The 26,490-nt window shown below is 43.4% G+C and overlaps 1 protein-coding gene and 1 pseudogene across 1 annotated transcript in view; one reads left to right on the forward strand and one right to left on the reverse strand.

The window, feature by feature from the left end:
* Positions 1-22,866, reverse strand: LOC136167587 (cytohesin-2-like; annotated as a pseudogene).
* The window catches only part of PTGES3 (prostaglandin E synthase 3), a 19,808-nt gene continuing 16,116 nt past the window's right edge, over positions 22,799-26,490 (forward strand). The window contains exon 1 of the mRNA XM_065934871.1: positions 22,799-23,116. Within this exon, the coding sequence (XP_065790943.1) occupies positions 23,115-23,116 (2 nt within the window). The 5' untranslated portion in view covers positions 22,799-23,114. The remainder of the gene's footprint in view (positions 23,117-26,490) is intronic.

Consider the following 26,490-nt stretch of genomic DNA (forward strand, 5'->3'; position numbering starts at 1 on the left):
TCAGGGCCCTAGAGCACGATCGCAGTAGTGGTTGCCCTCCCGCATGCGGAATCTTCCCCAACCAGGGTTTGAACTTGTCTCTTGCATTGGCAGGCATATTCTTTACTACTGAGCCAAGAAGGCCCTTATGTTAATTTTTGATTGAGTACTGTGACATGAATATTACTTGGTTGGATTCTGGATGTTTTTGTATTTCTATAAACATTCTTGAGATTTTTTTCTGAAGTGCAATTAAATTACTTGTGAACAGTTTGATTCTTTCAGGTCTTACTTTTAAACTTTGTTAGATGAGGGCAGGGCAGAGCTTGGTCTAGGGCTAATTTTTTTCCCAGTACTGAAGCAAACTCTCCTAAGTACACTTACTCAATCATTTATGAGGTTTTCTACCCTGGCTGGTGGGAATAAGCATTATTCCTGATCTTATCTGACATTCATAGCTGTCTTTGTTTCAGGCGGTTCTTTCCCCACCCTAAAGGTTCTTTCCTCAGGTGTCTGCTCTAAACAATACTCAGGAAAAGACCAAGAGGGAACCCCTAAAGACTTCTAGAGATCTCTCTGTGTGCATCTCTCTTTTCTGACACTCTACCCCGTGACACCTCGGCCTCCAGCTGCTCTCAGTCCAGTTCAGTCAATGTGTCCGACTCCTTGCGACCCCGTGGACCGCAGCGCGCCAGGCCTCCCTGTCCATCACCAGCTCCGAGAGTTTGCTCAAACCCATGTCCATCAAGGCGGTGATGCCATCCAGCATCTGTCGTCCCCTTCTCCTCCTGCCCCCAATCCCTCCCAGCATCAGGGTCTTTTCCAATGAGTCAACTCTTCGCATCAGGTGGCCAAAGTATTGGAGTTTCAGCCTCAGCATCAGTCCTTCCAATGAACGCCCAGGACTGATCTCCTTTAGGATGGACTGGTTGGATCTCCTTGCAGTTCAAGGGACTCTCAAGAGTCTTCTCCAACACCTCAGTGCAAAAGCGTCAATTCTCGAAAGCATCAATTTACTTATCCACCTCCTTTACTCAAGGTAATGGCCAGGTTCCTCCTAGATTCTTCCTCCTCGTGCCATGACCCGGAACTTCTCTCCAGGCACTAAACTGAGACAATCATAGGGTTCACTTCATTGATCTGTAATTTTTAAGTAATCACTAGCCTTTGTTACCTGATGTTCAAAGTCTTGAAAACAATCGCTTCACGCACAGCCCAGCATGATTAGCCTAGATCCCTGTTACTTTAGTTGGCCAGAGCAGTAGTCCTGGCACTCTTCCCGCATGGTTCCTTCCTTGTTAGCAGTCTACGGTGGTTTCCCAGGTGCCTATTGCTAAAACAGAGGAAAGATATTGATTTCTACATGTTTGCCTTTATAAGAGGTTGTCTCTGAGTGGAAATGGGGAGTTAAGGCTGTTGGGGCTAGTTATTTTTTCATAACATATAGAATCGAATGACTTTTAAACCACATTCTTCTGTAATTTTGATAAAAATTACACAATAACAATAATTGGTAATAGGCCATCCCTACTAGTTTATGATTTAAACATTGCTGTAGTGTTTTACCATTTAGGATAATATTTGCAATTTGTTTGGATATAATATAACTTTTATTTAAATTGTTTCCTTGAATTCTTATTTACTTAGACTTATTATTTATATTGTTATGCATAAAAGCACTGACTCGTAAAGAGTTTTTCAGCTTTCATTAATAATAATCCTAGTACAATCATAATAAATTATAGTAATTGGTTTCCTTAATATTAAACCACCCCTGCATTCCAAAAATAATCTTGAGTTAGTTGTAGAGTATTATTCTTTTGCACACTGATGGATTCTCTTTGCTAATGTGTTATTTAGAATAACCACCCCACCAAGTGGTTTGATGAGCTGCTCCTTGTTATTGCGGATATAAAGCTCAAAGTAGTTACATTTCTGGATGTCACCTACCTTTCTGATGCTAAGATTCTTCAGGGGGATGACTCCTCTGGACTCCTTATCCATCATGTACTCAAAACAGTAGAGACAGTTGTCTGTGAGGATTAACCAGTGCTGCTTCCACATTTTGGGCACTGTTGAAGAATTTCAGATTATCATTCCTGATCATCCTCAGGCCTTTGAAGGGACCATTTTGGGTGTGGTCCTAGAAACTCCAGACCAGCTCCTTAGGCAGGTCCCACCCTACTTGCTGTGCTGGCTCATGGCCACAAAGTGCTCCAGGCCTGGCTTGTTGCAGATGTTGGGATTATGAAGGCTGGTGTTCAGCATCATCTCTGGTGAAGGACAGTACATAGTAGGCATCTGTGGGCTGGATAATCCCAGGGTGGCATCTGCAGTATCCACAGGCAACGGCTTCCATCATCTGATCAATCTTCTGGCCCTCTCTGGGGAGACAGTAAGCTCCATAGAAATTGCCTGAGGGCCTCAGCAGTCATGCAGATCCATGAAGCTATGGAGCATTGGTAGGTTCAGCTCTCTCCTCTCCCCTAAGTAGTCCCGTGACTGTCTTGTTCAGGCCCTTGCCCTTGAAGAGGAAACAGGAAATAACCCCCTCGGGGAGTGCACTGGAGAAGTTTGCTCTCCACCAAGAACTGATCCCCCTTCTTGGGACCCTTGTTGAAGTTCTTTCTAACTATTGCCGTGTTCTGATCCCACTGCAAGGACTCATTGCCCTCAGTGGCCTCCAGGCACCCTCGCTCTTGGCTTCACTGAGCTCCTCCCACAGGTGGAGGATCTCCGGCAGCAGCTTCTGAGTCAACAATGAGACTTTCTCCAGCTCAATCTGCTCTTCAGGAGTTCAGTCTGGCTGCTCCTAGACACTGTCCTCTGAGGCTGCCAAGTCCCTACAGGCAGGGCTGGATCCAACTTTGCCTGTGGGCCAGGGTCAGCCAGCCAATGCCTTGAGGGCTGCTGCCCCTGCCTAAACAAGGGGAAAGAAAACAGAAAGCAAAAGGAGTGGCAGGATAGTGGAGGAACTGGAATAGCTGCCCTGTAATAAAAAGAGCAGGTTCCTGACACTGTACAGGAACCATCCCCAAGGAAAAGAAATGCAAAAAGGCAAAGTGGTTGTCTGAGGAGGCCTTACAAATAGCTGCGAAAAGAAGAGAAGCGAAGGCAAAGGAGAAAAGGAAAGATATTCCCATCTGAACACAGAGTTCCAAAGTAGCAAGGAGAGACAAGAAAGTCTTCCTCAGCGATCAGTGCACAGAAATAGAGGAAAACAACAGAACAGATTAGAAGTCTCTTCAAGAAAACTAGAGATACCAAGGGAACACTTCATGCAAAGATGGGCACAATAAAGGACAGAAATGGTATGGACCTAACAGAAGCAGAAGATATTAAGAAGAGGTGTCAAGACTACATGGAAGAACTATTCAAAAAAATCCTAATGACCCAGATAACTATGATGGTGTGATCACTCACTTAGAGCCAGACATCCTGGAATGAGAACTCAAGCGTGTCTTAGGAAGCATCTCTATGAACAAAGCTAGTGGAGGTGATGGAATTCCAGTTGAGCATTTCAAATCCTAAAAGATGATGCTGTGAAAGTGCTGCTCTCAATATGCCAGCAAATTTGAGAAACTCAGCAGTGGCCACAGGACTGGAAAAGGTCAGTTTTCATTCCAATCCCAAAGAAAGGCAATGCCAAAAAATATTCAAACTACCATATAATTTCACTCATCTTACACACAGGCAAGGTAATGCTCAAAATTCTCCAAGCTAAGCTTCAACAGTACATGAATTGAGAACTTCCAGATGTTCAGGCTGGATTTAGAAAAGGCAGAGGAACCAGAGATCAAATTGCCAATATCTGTTGGATCACTGAAAAAGTAAGAGAGTTCCAGAAAAACAGCTACTTCTACTTTATTGACTACACTAAAGCCTTTGACTCTGTGGATCACAATAAACTGGGGAAAATTCTGAAAGAGATGGGAATACCAGACCACCTTACCTGCCTCCTGAGAAATCTGTATGCAGGTCAAGAAGCAATAGTTAGAACCGGGCAGGGAATAATGGACTGGTTCCAAATTGGGAAAGGAGTACATCAAGGCTGTAAATTGTCACCCTGCTTATTTAACTTATGTGCAGAGCACATCATTCGAAATGCTGGGCTGGAGAAGCACAAGATGGAATCAAGGAGAAATATCAATAACCTCAGATATGCAGATGATACCACCCTTATGGCAGAAAGTGAAGAGGAACTGAAGAGCCTCTTGATGAAAGTGAAAGAGGAGAGTGAAAAAACAGGCTTAAAACTCAACATTCAAAAAAATAAGATCATGGCATGTGGTCCCATCACTTCATGGCAAATAGATGGGGAAACGGTGAGAGACTTTATTTTTGGGGCTCCAAAATCAATACAGATGGTGACTGCAGCCAGGACGTTAAAGGCACTTGCTCCTTGGAAGAAAAGCTATGACAAACCTAGACAGCATATTAAAAAGCAGAGATATTACTTTGCTGACAAACGTCTGTCTAGTCAAGGCTATGGTTTTCCCAGTTCTCATGTATGGATGTGAGAGTTGGACTATAAAGAAAGCTGAGCGCCGAAGAATTGATGCTTTTGAACTGTGGAACTGGAGAAGACTCTTGAGAATCCCTCATACTGCAAGGAGATTAAACCAGTCAGTCCCAAAGGAAATCAACCCTGAACTCATTGGAAGGACTGATGTGGAAGCTGAAGCTCCAATACTTTGGTCACCTGATCTGAAGAACTCACTCATTGGAAAAGACCCTCATGCTGGGAAAGATTGAAGACAGGAGAAGGGGATATCAAAGGGTGAGATGTTTGGATGGTATCATTGACTCAATGGACATGAGTTTGAGCAAGCTCTGGGAGCTGATGATGGACAGGGAAGCCTGGTGCGTTGCAGTTCATGGGGTGACAAAGAGTCGGACACTACTGAGCACATGAATTGAACTGAATAAAAATAACTTAAGTTTATAACTCAGAAAATAACATCTTAGTATTGTGAAAATGGGCTTCCCAGATGGCTCAGTGATATAGAATCCCCTTCCAATGCAGGAGACATAGAGACAGGGGTTTGATTCCTGAGTCAGGAAAATCCACTGGAAAAGGAAATGGCAACTCCTTCCAGTATTCTTGCCTGGAAAACCCCATGGACAGAGGGGCCTGGCGGGCAACAGGCCATGGGGTCACATAGAGTGGAACAAAACTGAGCAACGAAGTGCACACAGAAACATGTTGTGAAAATGAAGGGTGTGGAAGGGCGTGTGTGCCAAGTCGCGTCGGTCATGCGACCCTATGGACTACAGCCCGCCAGGCTCCTCTGTTCATGGGATACTCTAGGCAAGAATACCGGAGTTCATTGCCATGCCCTCCTCCCTGCATCTTCCCAACCCAGGGATGGAACCCGCGTCTCTTGTGTCTCCTGTACTGGCAGGTTAGTTCTTTACCACTGGTGTCTCCCGGGTGCTACTGGTGATAAAATAAAGGGAAACTTCACTAAAATTGAGCAGCAAGACCAGAATGGGGAGCTTTCAGACGCCTGAAAATCAATAGACATCCCAGTACCAAGGAACCTACTTTGCACTTCCAGAAGGAACCAACACTATTTCACTGAGGCAACAGGAGGAAGAAACATCTCTTGGCGCGGCAACAGCTCAGCCAGTGAAAAACCACAATACTTGGAACTCTGTGTGCGTGTGTTAGTCACTCAGTCACGTCCAACTCTTTACAGCCCATGGCCGGGTCTCACGCCAGGTTCCTCTGTCCGTGGGGTTCTCCAGGCAGAGTCCTGGAATGGGGTGCATCTCCTTCTCCAGCGGGCCTTCCCGACCCAGGGGTCAAAGCCAAGGTCTCCTGCACTGCAGGCGATGCTTTACTGCCCGAGCTACTAGGAACGCCCACTTTTGAACTTTTCGTTTCCTCCAATGGACTTTTTGTTTATAACGTTCCTCTCAACTTTCCTTCTCTTCTGTAAAAGTTTCTTCTCCTTTGCTTTCACAGGACTTCCTTGTGATGCCCATAGAAAGTGAAAGTGAAAGTTGCTCAGTCGTGTTCAACTATACAGTCCATGGAATTCTCCAGGCCAGAATACTGGAGTGCGTAGCCTCTCCCTTCTGTAGCTGCATGTCCCCAAATGGCCGTCATTTTCTGCTTCCCTGGCGGCTCAGAAGGTAAAGAGTCTGCCTCAATGCCAGAGACCCAGGTCTGATCCCTGGGTCAGGAAGATCCCCTTGGAGAAGGAAATGGCAACCTACTCCAGTATTCTTGCCTGGAGAATCCCCATGGACAGCCGAACCTGGCTGCAAAGAGTCAGACACCACTGAAGCAACGCAGCGCACACAAGCCAAAATAAAACAATTTTTAAAAATCTAAGCACTGTGTTCCACGACCCCACCAATATTTGGCATGAAGTCTGAATCACATGCAGTAACACTACCAAATCAGGATGCTATTGCCCCTAGAGTTTCCAGGCGACCACAAACCCCCACTGAGAGTCAGGCTCCATCCCTAACACGTAGGCTATAGGGCTTTCCTTGATTTTAACTCCATTTTTCGTTTGTTTCATCACTTCATGTACCATCACCAGTTCACATAAGCATGAGGAGTGTTTCAAGCATTTTAGCTCATCCATAGTGCCACTGTTTTCAACAACGAGTGCTCATAGTTTACTATCCATTATTCCAATTAATAATCCATTAACGTCTCCAACAGAAGCTAATTTCTGACATTCATCAGTTTAATGTGCAAAATGTCCAATGCTGACCAGAATTAAGACAACTGAAGTACTTCTGGTAACCTCTATGGAGTATGAATTCCCCGTTAGAATGCCATCTACGCTAGCAGTATAATTTTAACCTTACATATCCATATTTCACTGTTTATATTGAAATATTTTAAACTATAGTTTTTGTAACACTGCATTCAAATACTAATTCTACCACCTAAAATCTATGTAATATTGTACATGAATGTAATTTGATTCCCTGGAGATTCAACTGAAGTATAAAATGGGGATATAATCTCACAGAGTGATGAGCACTAAATAACGTATATGAAAAGGCATTATAAACTGTAATACAGTCTACAAATGTTGGGCATTATTATTGGATAATAATATACTTAGTAGAGATTAGGTTATGTTAAGATCCTTTGAGGATTTGTCCTCACATGGAACATTCAGTTCAGTTCAGTCAGTCGCTCAATCGTGTCCAACTCTTTGTGACCCCATGAATCATACGTGATCTCTAATGCTCACCTATTATAAATATTACAGTTCAGATACTCTTTGTCTACAAAGACAGGAAAAAGCAAAATGAGTAAGTTATGGATTCTTAACCCAGAAGGCATTTCTTTTTCTTTTTCTTGGGGATGATCTTGATCCCTGTCTCCTGTAAAATGTCACGAACCTCGGTCCACAGTTCATCAGGCACTCTGTCTATCAGATTTAGTCCCTTAAATCTATTTCTCACTTCCACTGTATAATCGTAAGGGATTTGATTTAGGTTGTACCTGAATGGTCTAGTGGTTTTTCCCTACTTTCTTCAATTTAAGTCTGAATTTGGCAATAAGGAGTTCGTGATCTGAGCCACAGTCAGCTCCTGGTCTTGTTTTTCCTGACTGTACAGAGCTTCTCCATATTTGGCTGCAAAGAATATAATCAATCTGATTTCAGTGTTGACCATCTGGTGTTGTCCATGTGTAGAATCTTCTCTTGTGTTGTTGGAAGAGGGTGTTTGCTATGACCAGTGCGTTCTCTTGGCAAAACTCTGTTAGTCTTTGCCTTGCTTCATTCTGTACCCTAAGAAAAAAGAAATGCAAAAAGGCAAAATGGTTGTCTGAGGAGGCCTTACAAATAACTGCGAAAAGAAGAGAAGTGAAAGGCAAAGGAGAAAAGGAAAGATATTCCCATTTGAATGCAGAGTTCCAGAGAATAGCAAGGAGAGATAAGAAAGCCTTCCTCAGCGATCAGTGCCAAGAAATAGAGAAAAACAATAGAATGGGAAAGACTAGAGATCTCTTCAAGAAAATCAGAGATACCAAGGGAATATTTCATGCAAAGATGGACTCAATAAAGGACAGAAATGGTATGGACCTAACAGAAGCAGAAGATATTAAGAAGAGGTGGCAAGAATACAAGAAGAACTGTACAAAAAAGATCTTCATGACCCAGATAATCACAATGGTGTGATCACTCACCTAGAGCCAGACATCCTGGAATGTGAACTCAAGTGGGCCTTAAGAGGCATCACAATGAACAAAGCTAGTGTAGGTGATGGAATTCCAGTTGAGCTATTTCAAATCCTAAAAGATGATGCTGTGAAAGTGCTGCACTCAACATGCCAGCAAATTTGGAAACTCAGCAGTGGCCACAGGACTGGAAAAGGTCAGTTTTCATTCCAATCCCTAAGAAAGGCAATGCCAAAGAATGCTCAAACTACCTCACAATTGCACTCATCTCACACACTAGCAAAGTAATGCTCAAAATTCTCTAAGGCAGGCTTCAACAATATGTGACCCATGAACTTCCAGATGTTCAAGCTGGTTTTAGAAAAGGCAGAGGAACCAGAGATCAAATTTCCAAAATCGGCTGGATCATCGAAAAAGCAAGAGAGTTCCAGAAAAACATCTATTTCTGCTTTATTGACTATGCCAAAGTCTTTGACTGTGTGGATCACAATTAACTGTGAAAAATTGTGAGAGAGATGGGAATACCAGACCACCTGACCTGCCTCTTGAGAAATCTGTATGCAGGTCAGGAAGCAACAGTTAGAACCAGACACGGAACAACAGACTGGTTCCAAATAAGAAGAGGAGTACATCAAGGCTGTATATTGTCACCCTGCTTATTTAACTTATATGCAGAGTACATCATGAGAAACACTGGACTGGATGAGGCACAAGCTGGAATCAAGATTGGTAGGAGAAATATCAATAACCTCAGATATGCAGATGACACTACCTTTTTGGCAGAAATCAAAGAACTAAAGAGCCTCTTGATGAAGGTGAAAGAGGAGGAGAGTGAAAAAGTTGGCTTAAAGCTCAACATTCAGAAAACTAAGATCATGGCATCTGGTCCCATCACTTCATAGGAAACAGATAGGGAAACAGTGGAAACAGTGTCAGACTTTATTTTTTGCGGCTCCAAAATCACTGCAGATGGTGATTGCAGCCATGAAATTAAAAGACACTAACTCCTTGGAAGGGAAGTTATGACCAACCTAGATGGCGTATTAAAAAGCAGAGACATTACTTTGCCAGCACAGGTCCCTCTAGTCAAGGCTATGGTTTTTCCAGTAGTCATGTATGGATGTAAGAGTTGGACTATAAAGAAAGCTGAGAGCCAAAGAATTGATGCTTTTGAACTCTGGTGTTGGAGAAGACTCTTGAGAGTCCCTTGGACTGCAAGGAGATCCAACCAGTCCATCGTAAAGAAAATCAGTCCTGAATATTCATTGAAAGGACTGATGTTGAAGCTGAAACCCCAAAACTCTGGCCACTTGATGCGGAGAACTGACTCGGAAAAGACTCTGATGCTGGGAAAGATTGAAGGTGGAAAGAGAAGGGGATGACAGAGAATGAGATGGTTGGATGGCATCACCGACTCAATGGACATGAGTTTGAGTAATCTCTGGGAGTTGGTGATGGACAGGGAGGCCTGGCATGCTGCAGTCCATGGGGTCACAAAGAGTCGACATGACTGAGTGACTGAACTGAACAGAACCCAGAAAGCTAAAATAATTAACTTAGACTGGCACCGGGCTATAACCCTCCCCTATGCTATTCCACTGGAAGATTTTCTACCAAATGAGGATGGACAGTAGATTTAATAACAATAACTGACATTAATCCAGTTTTTATTATCTGCTACATCATGTGATTAAGTACATTTTTTTTAATCCCCACAACATTTCAATTAGGTAGGTATAGCTTTCAAGCTCCTTTTAAAATGAGGCCTGGGGGACTTCCCTCGTGGCCCAGTGGCTAAGACTCTGAGCTCCCGATGCAGGGGCTCTGGGTTCGATCCCTGCTCAGGGAACCAGATCCCATGTGCCACAACTAAGACTTCACACTGAAGATCCCGAATGCTGCAGCTAAGACCTGGTACAGCCAAATAAATAAATATTTTAAAAAATTTAAGAAAATAAATAAAATAAAATGAGGCCTGGGACTACTCTGGTGGTCCAATGGCTAAAACTCCAAGCTCCCAATGCCCAGGTGGGAGGGGCTGGGTTTGATCCCAAATCAAGGAACTAGATCCCACATGCCACAATAAGACCCAATGCAGCCAAAAAACAAAAAAGACATCTCAGGGGTTTTCTGGCAGTCCAGTGGCTAGAATTCTGTACTATCACTGCTGAGGTCCTGGGTTTCAATCCCTGGTTGGGGAACTAAAATCCCACAAGTCTTGCACCATGGCCAGAAAAAAAAGTGATATCTTACCACCCTCATGCCTCAAAGCCAACAGAGAAAGGAAGCCCTGAAGTATGAGAAGAAACGATTCTATTTTATTTATGGCCATACTCTTTTAACATGCTATCAAGGAAATCCTCAAAAGTCCTGATAAACTAGGCTTCAACAGTAAGTGAACTGAAAACTTCCAGATATACAAGCTGGATTTAGAAAAGGCAGACAGAGGATGAGATGTTTGGATGGCATCGCTGACTTGATGGACATGAGTGTGAGCAAGCCTGGTATGCTGCAGTCCATGGGGTTTCAAAGCATTGGACTTGACTGAGTGAATGACCTGAACTGAAGAGGAACCAGGTATCAAATGACCAACATGCATTGGATCATAGAAAAAGCAAGGGAATTAAAAAAAATATTTCTTCTTCATTGACTACACTAAAGCCTTTGACTGTGTGGATCGTAACAAATTGGAAAATTCATAAAGACACAGGAACACGAGAACACCATACCTGTCTCCTGAGAAACCTGTATTCAGGGCAAGAAGCAACAGTTAGAAGTGGACACGGAACAACTAACTGGTTCCAAAATTGGAAAGGAGCACGTCAAGGCTGTATGTTGTCCCCCTGCTTATTTAACTTATATGCAGAGTACATCATGTGAAATGGCAGGCTGGATGACTCACAAGCTGGAATCAAGACTGCCACGAGAAATATCAATAACCTCACATATGCAGATAATATCACACTAATGGCAGAAAGTGAAGAGGAACTAGAGAGCCTCTTGATGAAGATGAAAGAGGACAGTGAAAAAGCTGGCTTAAAATTCAACGTCCAAAAAACTAAGATCATGGCATCCAGTCCCATCATTTCATGGCAAATAGATAGGGACAAAGTAGAAACACTGACAGATTTTATTTTCTTGGCCTCCAAAATCACTGCAGATGGTGACTGCAGCCATGAAACTAAAAGACACTTGCTGCTTGGAAGCTATGACAACCCTAGACGGCATATTAAAAAGCAGAGACATCACTTTGCAGACAAAGGTCTATATAGTCAAAGCTATGGTTTTTCCAGTAGTCATGTATGGATGTGAGTGCTGGACCATAAAGAAGGCTGAGCAGCAAAGAATTGATGCTTTCAGATTGTGGTGCTGGAGAAGACTCTTGAGAGTCGCTTGGACTGTAAGGAGATCCAACCAATCAATCCCAAAAAAATCAACCCTAAATATTAATTGAAAGGATTGTTGCTGAAGCTGAAGCTCCAATACTCTGGCCACCTTATGTGAAGAACTGACTCATTAGAAAAGACCCTGATGCTGGGAAAGACTGAAGGCAAAAGGAGAAGGCGCGGCAGAGGATGAGATGGTTAGCTAGCATCACCAATGGACATGAATTTGAGTAAATTCCAGGAGGTAATGAAGGACAGGGAAGCCTGGAGTGCTGCAGTCCATGGGGTTGCAAAGAGTCAGACACGACTGAACAACAACAAAATATATGTGCATATACAGCTAATCATTATTATTCATGGGTTTCATATCTGTGAATTAGTGGTAATCTTACAGATATGTGCAGAGAAATATATACGCTGATTGATATATATGTTAATAAGTTACAGTGACCAGGAAAGTTTGGCAACCACTAGTGGTGGAATGGAGAGCTCCAGAGTAGAATCTAGGAGATCACTTATATTTTAGAGGTCAGCAGAGAGTCAGTGAAGGACAGAGAAAAACCAGTCAGTCATCAGTCACAGAGACTGACAAGAACTAGAAGGGAGCCGTTTCAAGAAAAAGGAGTGATTGATCAATTATGTCAGATGCTTCAAAGAGGTCAAGAATAAGGACTTAAAAGATTTTTTTAAAAATTATTTCCCTCACAGATCTGGCACCTGACACTCTTTCAACAAATTATTTCTTGAGCAAGAATCAAGATAAAGCTGCTAGAAATGGGAACTTCCCTGGTGGTCCATTGGGTAGGACTCCACGCTTCCACTGTAGGCAGCACAGGTTTGATGCTTGGTTGGGAACTAAGATCCCGCATACCCCACAGCATGACCGAAAAAAAAAAAGCCACTGGAAATAAAACCAGATGCTTTTGGCAACTGCGGGAGTCAAGAGAGTGACCCATGAGCTAGGAATTAAAAATGTCCCTCTTTAAGGGTGGAGTAGAGTTTCCTGATAAGTCGAGAGGACTCATATTTGTACACTTTAATTTTTCTATTTTTGCTGTTCCATGTCACCTGTGGGATCTCAGTTCCTCGACCAGAGCCTGAGCCCAGTCCACAGCCGTGAAAGCCTGGAAGCCTGAACATGAGGCCTCCAGGGAACTCCCAAAACCTTATTTTTTTTTAAAAAAATGAGGGAGTCAGTATCCTCAGGGTAAGAACAGTTTCTGCATGTTTCCCTGCTGACCTCTGTCAGCAGCAGTCAAGTAGGAACCCCAGAACTGTGCATGTCCTGGCAAAAGTCCCCATTTTACTCAACATCCACAGCTTCTCTACCACCATCTCCCTTGAGATCATTATGCCCTTTATCCCTGTTCAATCAGTTATCATTAGAATCCAAGATTCCCCAGCCATGCCTTATATCCTGATCTCTAAAATTCCTACAGTCTGCAGATCATCACTTCTAACTTTATTTCACACCCCTTCCTAAATTTTGAAATCCTTTCACAACTGAACTCAAGATCAAATATCTGCAAAATCACTTACATTCTCAATCTCTTTTCTGAACACTTCCTTCACCTTGGTGCTCTAGGTGTAGCCTGGCTCTCCTTTGACGGCAGCGTCTCCCCGCAGCCTTCTTGAATGCAACTATTCTCCTACAGTCTTTGGGACCATGGGGCCTGGAGGTGGGTGTCCTCTTTACACAAGTTGGACTTCCCTGGGGACTCAGTGGTAAAGAATCCTCCTGCCAATTCAGGAGACACGGGTTTGATCCCTGACCTGGGAAGATCCTACACGCCGCAGAGCAGCTAGGCCCATGTGCCACACGGCTGAGCCTGTGCTCTCGAGCCCGGGAGCTGCAGTTACTGAGCCCACAGGCCCCCGAGTCTGAGCTCAGCAACAAGAGAAGCCATCGCAATGAGAAGCACTCGAACTGCAACCGGAGAGTAGCTGGCCCGGCAACGAAGGCCCGGCACAGCCAAAATAAATTTCTTTTAAAAAAGCAGAAGTTATCAGACTGCAGGCAGCCCCCAACTTTGAACTGCATAACTTATGGTTGATTTTTCAACTTTGCAATGGTGCAAAAAATACATATGTGTGCGGGCTAAGTCTCTTTAGTTCATGTCCAACTCTGTGTGACCCTCTGGACTGTAGCCTGGGGCTTCTCTGTCCATGGGCTTCTCCAGGCAAGAATACTGAAGTAAGTTGCCGTGCCCTCCTCCAGGGCATCTTCCCGATCTAGGAATTAAACCCGTGTCTCTTATGTCTAACCTGCATTAGCAGGTGGGTTTTTGTTTGTTTGTTTGTTTGTTTGTACCACTAGGGCCACCTGGGAAGCCCCAATATGCATATAGAGAAATCATATTTCAAATTCTAAACTTTGACCTTTTCCTGAGCTAGCATTATTTGGTGTTAATACTCTCCTGTGATACGAGGCAGTGCAGGGACCCACAGCTCCCAATCAGCCGTGTGATCTAGAGGGTAAACAAGCCATACACGACAACCATTCTGTACCCACATCATCAGTTTGCTTTTCACTTTTAGTACAATTCAGGGACACCTTGTTTTTTGTGCTTCACAGGCTTTCTCTAGTTGCCTCAAGTGGGGCCTGCTCTTCGTTGTGGTGCACAGGCTTCTCACTGCAACGGCTCCTTTTGTGGTGGAGCACGGGCTCTGGAGCGCGGGCTCAGTAACTGTGGCTCAGGAGTTTAACTGCTCCACAGCATGTGGATCCTCCATGTATCAGACCTGTGCTCCCTGCAGTGGCAGGCAGATTCTTAACCACTGGGCCGCCAGGCAAGTCCCTTTCACTGTAGCTTTGAATTGCATTTTTCTATTGGTGATGCTGAGCAATTTTTTATGTCAACATTATAATTTGTGTTAGATGATTTTGCCTAACTTGTAGGCTAATGTGTTCTAAGCACATTTACGGTAGGCTAAGCTATGTTGTTCAGTAGGTTGCATATTAAATGCATTTTCAACCAACAGTGGGTTTGACATAGCCCCACTGTGAGTTGAGGAAGCTCTGTATACTGCACACTCGCTAGCTCCTCTTGTACTTTATTGCCTTTCCCCTAGGTTACTTCTACTCATTAAGATTGTAGATCCTGGTTGTCTGTCACTCTCTCCAGGGACAAAACTGTCAGAATTCTTGGTGATATCAATATTTCTTCAATACCTTATGTTTCAAGTTCATTGACATCTTCTCCCCCAATGATATTCTACATCATACCTGAGCCACTCATTTCAATGGTCTTGGCCTTATCATCACCAATAACTGTAACTTATCCATAACTTCATTTCTTTGCAAACTTCTTTGGCCACATACTTGAGAATGTGTAATTTTAATATATATTAGATACTTGGCAGTGATTGTAACCTCTTAAATATTTTTGTAAAAGACGTTCAATAACACATCTCAGCCTATTTCTGGCTTCTTTACCGTCTCCCTGGCTATAGTGTAAGCTCTTTGAGGGTAAGGATTTTTGTTCATTGTTATATCCTTAGCATCTACAGCAATGCTGGGTCATAGAAAACGCTTAATAAATGTGTTGCATAAATGAATGGAAGAAATATCTATTACATATCAGGCCCTAGGAATACAACAAACAAGACAAAATCTCTGACTCTTTGGAACCTACAATTTTATACTGAAAATAAGAATATTAAAGTGACGGAACTTCACTATTTAGGTAACAAAGTATTCTTTTATTTTTTTGAGATATAATTGACACATAACATTATATGAGCTTCAGTACAAAATATTCTTGAGTCTATATCAGGACTCTATCAAGGGCACTCCCATTCCTGAGCCCTCCCTGGTGGTCCAGGGGCTAAGACTCTGCACTTCCAACGCAGGGGCCTGGGTTAGACCCCTGGTCAGGAAGCTATATCCCACATGCCACCACTTAGAATTTGCATGCTGCAACTAAAGACCCTGCCTGCCACAATTAAACATCCTGTGTGCCACAATGAAGATCGAAGATCCCCTGTGCCATAACTAAGACTAGGCGTAGTCAAATAAATAAAAATAAATACTAAAAAAGGAACACCCTCATTCCTATTATCATTAAAGTTCATACAAAGGTGATTGGATCTGTATGAAATCATCACTTTGATATATGACTGATCATCTCTGGCAAATTGTTTTAGGTTGGGCTGCTCTAACAAAGTACTATGTACTAGGTAGCTTAGATACAATAGAAATTGGCTTCTCACAGTTTTGGAGGTTAAGAAATCTGAGATGAGGGTACCAGCATGGTTGGGTTCTGCTGAAGTCTGTCTTCCTAGTAGCAGACTATGACTTTTCATTGTATCCTCACAGGGTGGAAAGATGAGACGAGAGCAGCTGGTCTCTGGGCTCCCTCCCAAAGGGCACTAATCCCGTTTACGACGGTTCACCCTCACGTCCTAATTACCTCTCAGAGTTGCCGCGTCCTGACACCATCACACTGGGAGTTAGGATTCCAACCTATGAATTTGGGGGGACACAAGCATTCAGTCTATCACAGAAATCCAAAATTTAGGGTTAGAGTACCAAAATAGTTCTATCTGTATACACTACATAGAGATCTCCTTACAAGCCAAGGCTTGAGTTTTTGTATGCTAAGGGGTTTAGAACTTGCTTATATAGTAATTTAAAAGCCCTTAGACATTCATCGCCTTCCCTCTTTCCTTTGGGTTTTATCTTCTCCTGCCTCATATCAGACCTTGTGCTCTCAATTATCCTGTCTTCAACCCCTCCCTTTCCACTGGCTTTTTCTCTTACTATTCAGACATGATAAAAACAAAACAAACAAAAACCCTTCCTCATTCCTAAACAAGCCACAAAAACAAAAAACCTTCCCTCAACTACTAAACATATACAACATTAAAGTATCTCTTTTTACTCCTCCATCTATCCCTTTTAGTTTCAGCTAATGGTGTCATTCACCCACTCTCCCAAGCTAGAAGCCTCTTTATCTCTTCCCCCTTTTCTAACTGCTCTTCAAGGTCAGAAATTAGTCAAAATTTTGGGTGAGCACTTCTCTTCACGTCTTTAGTGATTGTTTTAGTTCTGGGTCCACTGTCTTGCCTAAACTACCACAACTGGCCTGTCTGAAGCCTTTTTACAGCAAATTATATTCCACAAACTTCTGAGCGTCTGTTACATGTCTGGCAGTGAAAACACAAAGATGTGACGCCAGTCCCTACAGTCAAGCCTGTCCACTCACACTGCAGCATCGTTCCTGTGTGATTGATAAAGAAACGTGCTGCCTGCAGAACGAAATCCAAACTCCTCAAGCAAGCATATAGGGCCACTTACCAGCTGCCCTGAGCCCACTGAATTTGCTGCCTGATCTCTCACTACTTTCCTTTACCTACAGTCTCTCCTAAGCTCTGGCCATGCCGAACTTTGCACAGACCCCTGAAAATTCCACTGCTTTTTGTGTGCTAGATTATGCCTGGAATAACCTCTTCTCTGCCTCTCACCATTGGCCTGGGAGATATTAGTTCAGCCTTTGAAACTCAAGCTTTGATCATCACCCCCTTTTGACACTTTCCCAGACTTCGCCACTTATTTCTCTGGGTTGCTGTTCCCACGGAACTCTGTTCACAGCTCTAATACAGTGCTCATCGCCATGCATTGTAGTTTATTTACTCATTTATCTTTTCTACAGTTCCTGCAAGTCAGGAACAGTGTTGCTTTGCTGTATCAGGCATATGATAAATTCCTTTTTTTTTTTTGCCACGTTGGATGGCTTGTGGGATCTTAGTTCCCTGATCAGGGATGAACCAGGCCCACAGCAGGGAAAGAGTAGAGTCCTTGAAGAAGGAATTCATAGGGCCTGGACTCCAACTCAGGCCTGTCCGTGCTGGTCGTGCTCGGCCACCTCTCCAGTGGACTCAACTCTCTGCTTAGTGCCTGTGGGAACAACAATGGAAGGATAAGACCCCCTCTGGGCAGGGGAACCTTGAGGATTGTATCCAGGTTACTCATCACCTAAGAGAAAACAGACACTAATCACCCCTGCCTCCGGACAGTATCTATCAGAATGTAAGCACAGGCTTATCGGTTATTAACTGGTTGGAATGTAACCGTGGGTTTATTGATTATTAACTGTTTGAACACATAACACGTGAATGATAGGGTTATTGTGATTGTATTTACCCTTCTTTTGTAAGCATCAAGGGATTGGGGTGGTGGGTTTGGACACGTACACATGGGGTATAAAAGATTTTCACAAATGCTGGTCGGGGTCCTTGGCTAAGAGAAGACTCTGCCTTGGGCCCGTCGGTGTAATAAACTGCACTCCACTATCTGCATTGTCCTTCTGAGTGAGTTTGTTTCCCAGAAAGCATGGCTATAACATCCTAACCACTGGACCACCAAGGAATTCCCTCCAAATATTTTTTACATGAAATCTCTAAGCACTTGGTCTTTTATTTCCCCCAAATGGTAGTCTTTATTTCCTAGGAAAGCGAGCATTAAAAAAAATTCAAGTGAGCAACTAAAAAATCAGGGGAAAAATAGGCTCCTTTAACTTCAAAAGTAATCCCTTTTTCTCCATCATCCCATTATATACCCAGTTACCCTGCAAAGTGCTGAACAAAATATTAATACTCTACCAAAATCTAATGTCTGAATGTATATGTTACCGTCTTCTGGTCACTTCCCACCTTACACAATGGAAAAAGCACAATGACCTATTTACCTATGGCAAACAGAGTCATCCATGAACATACATTCTCTCTCATGAAGACTCTGAAATTAAAACTATTACCTAAAAACAAAAACAAAAACAAAAAAACTATTACCTCATTTTTTCTGATCCCAGAGAGTACTGATAATTTACATAGAATTAAGAATATGTCACTATTTATTGTCATATTTTCTGCAATATGAACTGCAGTGAGGTGATGTTTGGGGTAGAAGACCATTTTTAGGCTATTTCAATGTATTTTATTTTAAAATGAAATTAGCTTTTTAAAGCCTCTTCCTTCACTTACAGCAGTTCATGCCTTTGTCATTCTACTCTGAGAAAGTGGCAGCAAAACTCAGGATATGAAAAAGCTCAACATAAGACAGTCATTTTTTCACCCCTTTCTATTACTGCCAACCAGGCTGGCAGGGTATGTTTCTAGCAGGAAGATATGATGGTATTAGAGATCATAAAGTAATTTAAGTTTAAAAAAAAAGTAATTTATGATCATAAAGTAATTTAAGTTGGTATATGTTATGTTTACATCATGGGATATGTGATGTTTACAACATGTGTTGTCTCCTTTAAGCTTTGACCAATTTCTTATACCCTATACCTAGAACAGATTACTATTTTGCTCCTTTTCCTTTTTTTTTTTTTTTTTTTTCAGTTTAAAATGATTTATTTGACAAACTTCTATGGTTCATATTTCAGCATTTCATCAACTGCAAAAGTGAGGAAATAATTCGTGGGCCTGATATGCTTTGAAAATATGTATGTTTTATAAAAATGTACAGTCATGTAGTTTGAAATGAACATATTTTAAGAAAGGCCAAGCATATATAAGCACTGTTTAATCTCACAAAATATATTAATTTTGTTGGCAATATCTGCACTATGCTGCTGCTGCTGCTAAATCGCTTCAGTCGTGTCCGACTCTGTGTGACCCCACAGACAGCAGCCCACCAGGCTCCCCTGTCCCTGGGATTCTCCCGGCAAGAATACTGGAGTGGGTTGCCATTTTCTTCTCCAGCTCCTTTTCCTTTTATTTACCTTTTATTTACAAAAGTTCTTGTCTTATTAGAAAACCCATTCATAAAACTGGACTTTTTAAAAAATGGCTCAAGTCAATCTAATCTATAAAGTTCTCTCTTGCTATTAGTGACTGTGGACACACACTTAAATTTCGGCCTCAGAAAAATATCAGGGGAAAGATGGATGCTACAACTGAAACTGACAAATTCTTTGTGCTCCTTTTTACTGCTATTTTTTAAAATTCCATTTTTGGCTGCGCTGGGCCTGCTCCGCTCACTGTGGAGCAGGGCCCACTCTCTCGCTGCACCGGGGCTCAGGCCTCTCCTTGTGATGGCTTCTGTTCCTGCGCTGCGCTGGGTCTGCTCCGCTCACTGTGGAGCAGGGCCCACTCTCTCGCTGCACTGGGGCACAGGCCTCTCTCTGTGACGGCTTCTCTTCCTGCGCTGCGCTGGGTCTGCTCCTATCGCTGTGGAGCAGGGGCTACTCTCTCGCTGCACTGGGGCACAGGCCTCTCTGTGACAGCTTCTGTTCCTGCGCAGTACGAGCTGCAGGCTGGGGTTTCCACAGCTGCAGCCCCTGGGGCTCAGTAGTCGTGGCACGTGGGCTAAGTTGCTCCTAGGAACGTGCGATCTTCCCGGACCACAGATCAAACTGGTGTCCCCAGCAGTGGCAGATGGATTCCTAACCACTGGACCACCAGGGAAGTCCACTAGTTTGTTAAACTGGCCTGGGAATTCTTTTCTCTTGGAAGACTGTTAGATCAAATTTGTGAAATGGCAGCTAATACCAACTATTCTCTGGTTTCTGCCAATTTGGTTTGTATATTTTCCTCCCCAGAGCCCTGACACCATAGCTACACATCTTTGAAACTAGATTTTGTTCCCTACTAGATAATAAAACGTTTCAGTGAATCTGTTTGAAAAACAGATCTGGTACAAATTGGGTCCCCATCAGTTAATAGATAAGCTGTAAATGCATGGATAATCCTGATTACAAGGTGTTTGTGAAACTTCTGAGTGAGAAGCCATTTCCAGAGCTACATTAACATGAAATCCTTTAAAATATGTGCAATGGGGGTAGTAAATAAACTATAAAATACAATGCAGTGGATTTGAATTTTCAAACAATTTATATGGAAAGCAATTTTTCCCATCGCACTTTCTTTTGATAAGAGAAATTGCCAGTTGTTTCAGCTTGCAGACTTCTAAATGCTATCTTCAATTCAATTCCTCCATTTTCAGTTCATCTTATATGTTGTTGCCAAATTAATCTTTCTAGAACACAAGAGTGTTACTCCCCTTCAAATAAAACCAATAGTTTCCCATTGTCAGAGAAATAAGTTGAAAACAATTAGCCTGCTACTCACTGCCACCATTATTTGGTTGCAATCTGCCTTCCCCCTACGCTCTGGACTACCTATACCAAGGATTGGCCTCCAGGCTTCAGGCTGTTAATTTCTGTATGGCCTTCAAGAATGACTTTTACATTTACAACGGATGGAAAAGAAAATAATGTGGCACGTGGACATAAAAAAGTCAAATTTCAGCAGCTTTTTTTTTTTTTTTTAACACAATCACTCTGGTTTTCTTATATATTTTCTATGGTTGATTTCATGCTACAATAGTAGAGTTCAAAAGTTCCAGTACAGACCTTGTGGTCTTATCTGACGCTTTACAGAAAGTTTGCCAGTCCCACCGAGATCCACTTCTGTTCCTATCGCTTAACCTATCAAGATCCCTCCCTGCCTGGAATGTACTACTACTCCCACTCATTCAAGGTAAAATTTTCAAAAACTTTCAAAACATGATTCTCCCACAAATATAAAATCAACACGAGCCAAGCATTAACTTAAGCTTCCTTGGTGGCTCAGATGGTAAAGACTCTGCCTGCAAAGCAGGAGGCCCAGGTTAGATCCCTGGTTCGGAAAGATGCTCTCTGAAGAAGGAAACAGCAACCCACTCCAGTATTCTTGCATGGAGAATTCCATGGACAGGGAGAAGCCTGGTGGGGTTACAGCCCATGGGGTCCATAAAGTTGGGCATGACTGAGCAACTAACATTTACACTTAAGTATGTATTCAAATCATTGAGGGACCCAGTAAGACGGTAAAGCGGGTTCCAAAAGGATTTGTGGGACTAGTTATTTATGGGCATAAAAGAATTCAAATAAGGTTGCATGTGAAACAAAACTGGATAGCGTCCCACAAGCAATAAAACCCTAAACTTTGGGGTTACCTTTTCTATCAGTCAGAAATTTGCAACTCAAGTAACTTCACAACGTTTGAGCTCTAATTATATAACAAGTAGCAAAGTTAAACACAGGTACCTTCTCTTAGAGACTCATCCTTGGGCAGACATTAAACCATGTCCCAGAATGAACTGAAAGGTTATTCATGTCTCCACTCATTTCCATGTTTTAGATCTTTTTTTCCCCCATAAGGCCTCTAACCCTTCCAAATTCGTCCTCTCCTTTGATGTACCCATTGTATTTTGTACCTACATTATAGGACTCAAATATCTTGACTTGTGTGTGTCCTCCGTTTTCCACAACAAGTACTAGGCTCCGTAGAATCATAGTATATGAGAGCTGGCCTTTAACCTCCCCTTTTACTGAGATTTGAGTATCGGGTCAATCTCTGTAGATCCCTACATCTGCCTTGCACAGAATAAACACTAAGTCCTCAATGCTCAACATGCAAGCCCCCAAACACTTCTCAAGTCGATTGCACTTTCCTTAAACTGTATCCGCTAATGAGCGGTGCACTGGTGTGTGTCTCTCCTTGCTCCAGGGTTAAGTGACCTTCTAGAATAGACAAGGAACTGTTTTAATTGATCACCAACCCTCAAGATCCTAAACCAGTGCCTTACACAAACCGGCAGCTCCACAAATAACTGTTGAAACAAGATGGAGGGGGCCTATCCCCCAACTGATGTGCCTGGAGACAGGAGTATCCTAATCTCTCCATTCCTACAAACTTAAACGACTAATAACCTTCCGGTCTCACCTACAGCACTAATTTCTCAGAGTAGGTGCAAATGCCGGGCCCAAAGGGTAAAAACTTCCCCCTCAAAAGACCTCAAATTTTCGCTGCCTCTTAACAGGATCTTCAACCCTCAGAAAAATGGCGGGGTGGACCCAGGCCCTTAATTCAGAACTTAGCCCGTCTCCGCAAATATCAACAGCAGAGGCTTCTGCGGTGCAGTTTCGTCAGCGGACTGGTTTGCTCTCTTTAAGGGGAACCGAACCGCCAGTTCACTTTCCGAGACCCTGGACTCCGCACCCTCCGCCTCAGCCTTTCTCCCGCGGTCAACGCGGCCGTTTTCTGGGAGACAGTCCGAGGCGCGCGGCGCGGCGGTTAGACGGCCAACGGCTTTCCCCCGCCAGGGGGTAGCGCGGGAGGACCGGCGGGAACCGGTCCTGCCAGAGGCGGCGGACGTAGGGCGGAGCCAGCGCCGGGAAGGATCGCGAGGGAGCTGGGAGGCCCCGCCCTTTCCGTAGATATCTCTAGAAAGCCGCGCAGGAGCCCGAAAACAAAGAGTGCGCACGCGCGGCGGCTAGGCCCGGGCATTTTGCTGCGTCACCAGCCGCCGCCCGGCCTCGCCACCCCTCGCTCGCACGCACGCACGTTCATTCTCCGTCCTCGCGCCCGTTTTCCTACACTTTCCTCTTCTCTCCGACCGGAGGAGTCGCTCTCCCCGCGCGGTGCATTCTGGGGAGCCAGGTCGAGCCCGCCGCCGCCGCCGTCGCTTGAGGAAAGCGAGAAGAGGCCGCGACTGGGGAGAAGACGCCGGAGTCGCCACCGGAGAGGACTCGCCTGCCCAGGAGCTGCCGCCGGAGAGGCCCGCCCACCCGCTCGCCCGTCCCCCTGCCCCGTTCGCGATGTGAGTGCGATACCCCGCCGAGAGAAGGTCGTCCGGGAGGGAGGCCGAGGCCGCGCGGGGGGCTGCCGGGAAGCCGTCCCTTCCCCTCCCCCGCTTTCGGCCCCCTCGGCTTTCGTCCTCGGTGGAAATCGTTCTTGCCTGGGGGTGGGAGGTTCATTATCCTAGTTCCGGTTACCGTTGGCGGGTGGAGGACATTTTTCCTCCGATGTCCGCTTCCCCCACCTCTAAACTGGCCTTTGGCTTCCTCGTGCCGGAAATCCCACTTACCCCTCATCGGCTGGGCGGGCCGCTCGTAACTCTCGGTAACTTAGCTGTAGGCCTTAATCTCCCGTGAGCTTTTGACCACGCGGGCGCCCTGGAGGCGTGGACCCTCGTGGGCCTCTGCTCTGCTCCAGGGGCAGTTTGCCCTGTGGCTCTGTGATGCTGGGACTAGGCCCGGGGCCAAGTGCACCTGCGGTGGGTGCCACCACGAGGCTGCTGGGGCTCGTAGAGCACCACGCGGCCCTCCCCCGCGAGCGACAGGTACTTCTAGGCGACTGGAGGGATGCCATACCTTCTTCGCAACTTAACTTCCCTCTCGGGTGTCGTGATTGCTTGAGTGTGGTCTTTCCAGACTTCCTTCTGACTCCAGTCTCGCTAAGGGAGTGAAGGTTGCCAAAACCTAATCGTGTCCCTGGCAGCGAGGAATTACCATTGAGCGGGGAGTTCTGCACGTGTTGGAGCCGAGAGATACTTGTGGACATTTTCTGTGTTCTGTATTAAACTTTAGGCGAGCTTTCGTTATCCTAGCTTAATTTAAGGATGAAACAGGTATGTTATTACCATGGCTCAAATTTGTTTACCTGAGGTGACTAGATACTTTAGAAGTTTTATGTAACAGGGAAACCTTGATGATTTTAACCAAATTAGAATTCTTGGCACCGCCACTTTAAGCCTTTAAATTTTTCTCAGGGAAAGCTTTACCTTTTCAGATGTGAGAGTTTTTTGGCACTAAATGCTTCCTAAAAATTGCATATGGAGAGCAATTGAGGGGAACAATTTTTATTCCTGGAAAAAATAATGTACTTTGAAGGGTTTACTTAATAAAATAATATTGCGGTGAGTATGTTTAGTTAGACATCTAAATGGATATGGAAAAAAACACCAGAGCCAGTTAACGATGGAAAATAAGCCTTAAGAAGAAGGCATGTATTATTGTAATATGTTAGAATTTGGAAGAATTCCTACACCCCCAAAAGTATATAATAGATTTTAATCTACGTAGTTTGTATTTTACCCTAAGAAATCCGTATTGCAGATAATGTACGAGGATTGTTAAGTTTTAAAACTGTGAGAACATGAATCCTCACGTAAGGCATTACCAACTTTTAATAGGTTAATGTAGCCAAGCAAATCTTTTCACGAAGAAATAGTACGTTGAATATGGTTTGAAATAGAGACACTCTGGGAGGTCATATGAAATAGTTAAAATAGGTAAGAGATATTAAGTATTGTAAATAGATTAAGAACTCGGGGAAAAGTGTAACAATCACTTTCTAAAAGCAGTCTGTCTATAGTTAAGAATGCTACTTACAAAATGAGTGTTTTGAAGAGTCCAGGTAAATCTCATTCTTTTTAAGATAACTCCATATATAACCTCTTGCAAATTCTTTAGGAGATCTTATTAATGACTGAATGAATTTACAAGATGAGCATTGAGTCAGTTACTTGAGTTGGAAAAGACTTTCTGTTAAGAGTCCTAGGGAGAATCTGGCTGATAAGGGTTCATTTTGTTGATGTCTGCTGTAAACATTGTTTTAGTTGTGGAGAAAGACATTTTTGCCAGACATCTCAAGGGTTTAGGGTCTGCTTTTTATTACTTCTTAGCTCTTCAGTCGTCATTTCCTAGGTAAATTTCTTTCAAGTTTTTAAACTTTTGTCTAGTAGTTTGCATAGAAGTGAAGTCTCTCAGTCGTGTCCGACTGTAGCCTATCAGGATTCTCCATGGGATTTTCCAGGCAAGAGAACTGGGGTGGGTCGCCATTTCCTTCTCCAAGGGATCTTCCCGACCCAGAGATCGAGCCCAGGTCTCCCGCATTATAGGCAGACGCTTTACCGTCTGAACCACCAGGTAAGTCATCCTCCTACCCTGGAGAAAGCTGGGAATTGAGGACCTCTCCTCTGTTTGAGACCCACACAAATCCCCTGCAGGGGGTGCTACTTTACTTTTTCTTTTTTAATCTGTTGTAGCTAGTTTTCATTTAAGTTGGACCTATTAACAAGAGAGGGAGTGAAATGTTTAGATTTGAGCTGTTTGAAGTCATTCTTTCCAATGTCTTTTACTTAAATTATTACACTGTCCAGAAACATACTGTGACTGTTGTTACCATTGGTTAACATCCTACTTTACTTTGCCATCATTCAGCTTTGTAAGATTGTTCCCAGAATAAAATCCATCTGTTTTCAATCTCCAAAACAAGTGGTAATAATGACCATACAGCATATGGTTAATTTCTATAAGCTAAGAGTAACTGATGATGATGGCTTTTGTTCAGTGTTGATTTCCTAACCACTGTAACCTGGCAACTGGATTTTCTTTTTGTTTTGGGTTTTTTTTTCTGTGTTTGCACTAGAAGGCAGTAGAAGCAAAGTGACAGATCACTTGAGTGCAGACCAGTATGTATTGTTAAAATTTTCCTGTTGAATTGTGTTTAACGATCTTCTAGAACCTGTGTCATTGTGGGGTCATAGGTGGTTAGTGATAATTGCTTCCCAGGAAAAAATACCTTTGTAATATCAACTGTTAGGATCAATCTAGTTCTGAAACACTACATTGAAAATTGTTGTATCTAGTGTATTTTAAAGTGTTTTTATTTGCTGTGTAGATTGGCAGTGATAGATTTTACATTGAAGCGGACTTCCCCAGAACACCTTTGAACTTTTGGTTTTCCAGGAAGATGCTACTTCACCTGTGTTGTATTCCAAAGCCAAATAAAATGTGTTGTGAATTTTCTGTGCCATAGTTGATCTTCTCATGTACCCATAGTTGATTGCCAGAAAGTGTTTGTCAGGGCTCCTTACACCTCGGTATGCTTAATTATCTTTGTGTACTGAAAGGCTGTAAGTCACAGAGGTGTTTTTTAAATTTTTAGTATTATTACAAGGTTTAGTTCTTCAACTAGGATTTGAACCTAGAATCTCTGACGAAGTGTCCCCCCCCCCTTTATGAAAAGGGAGAATAATTTTCCAAGTGGTTCTTTTATTTCCAATAAGTAATCATGTCTGTAGCTCAGTTTTATTATCTAATATAACTGCTTCTATTAAAACTTGCCATTTCCTGAGATATGAGGCTCTGAAGTCTGTAATGGAAGCAATGAGAGAGTGACCTTACTTCA

Source organism: Muntiacus reevesi, chromosome 4 (assembly GCF_963930625.1).
Source record: "Muntiacus reevesi chromosome 4, mMunRee1.1, whole genome shotgun sequence".
Lineage (NCBI taxonomy): Eukaryota > Metazoa > Chordata > Mammalia > Artiodactyla > Cervidae > Muntiacus > Muntiacus reevesi.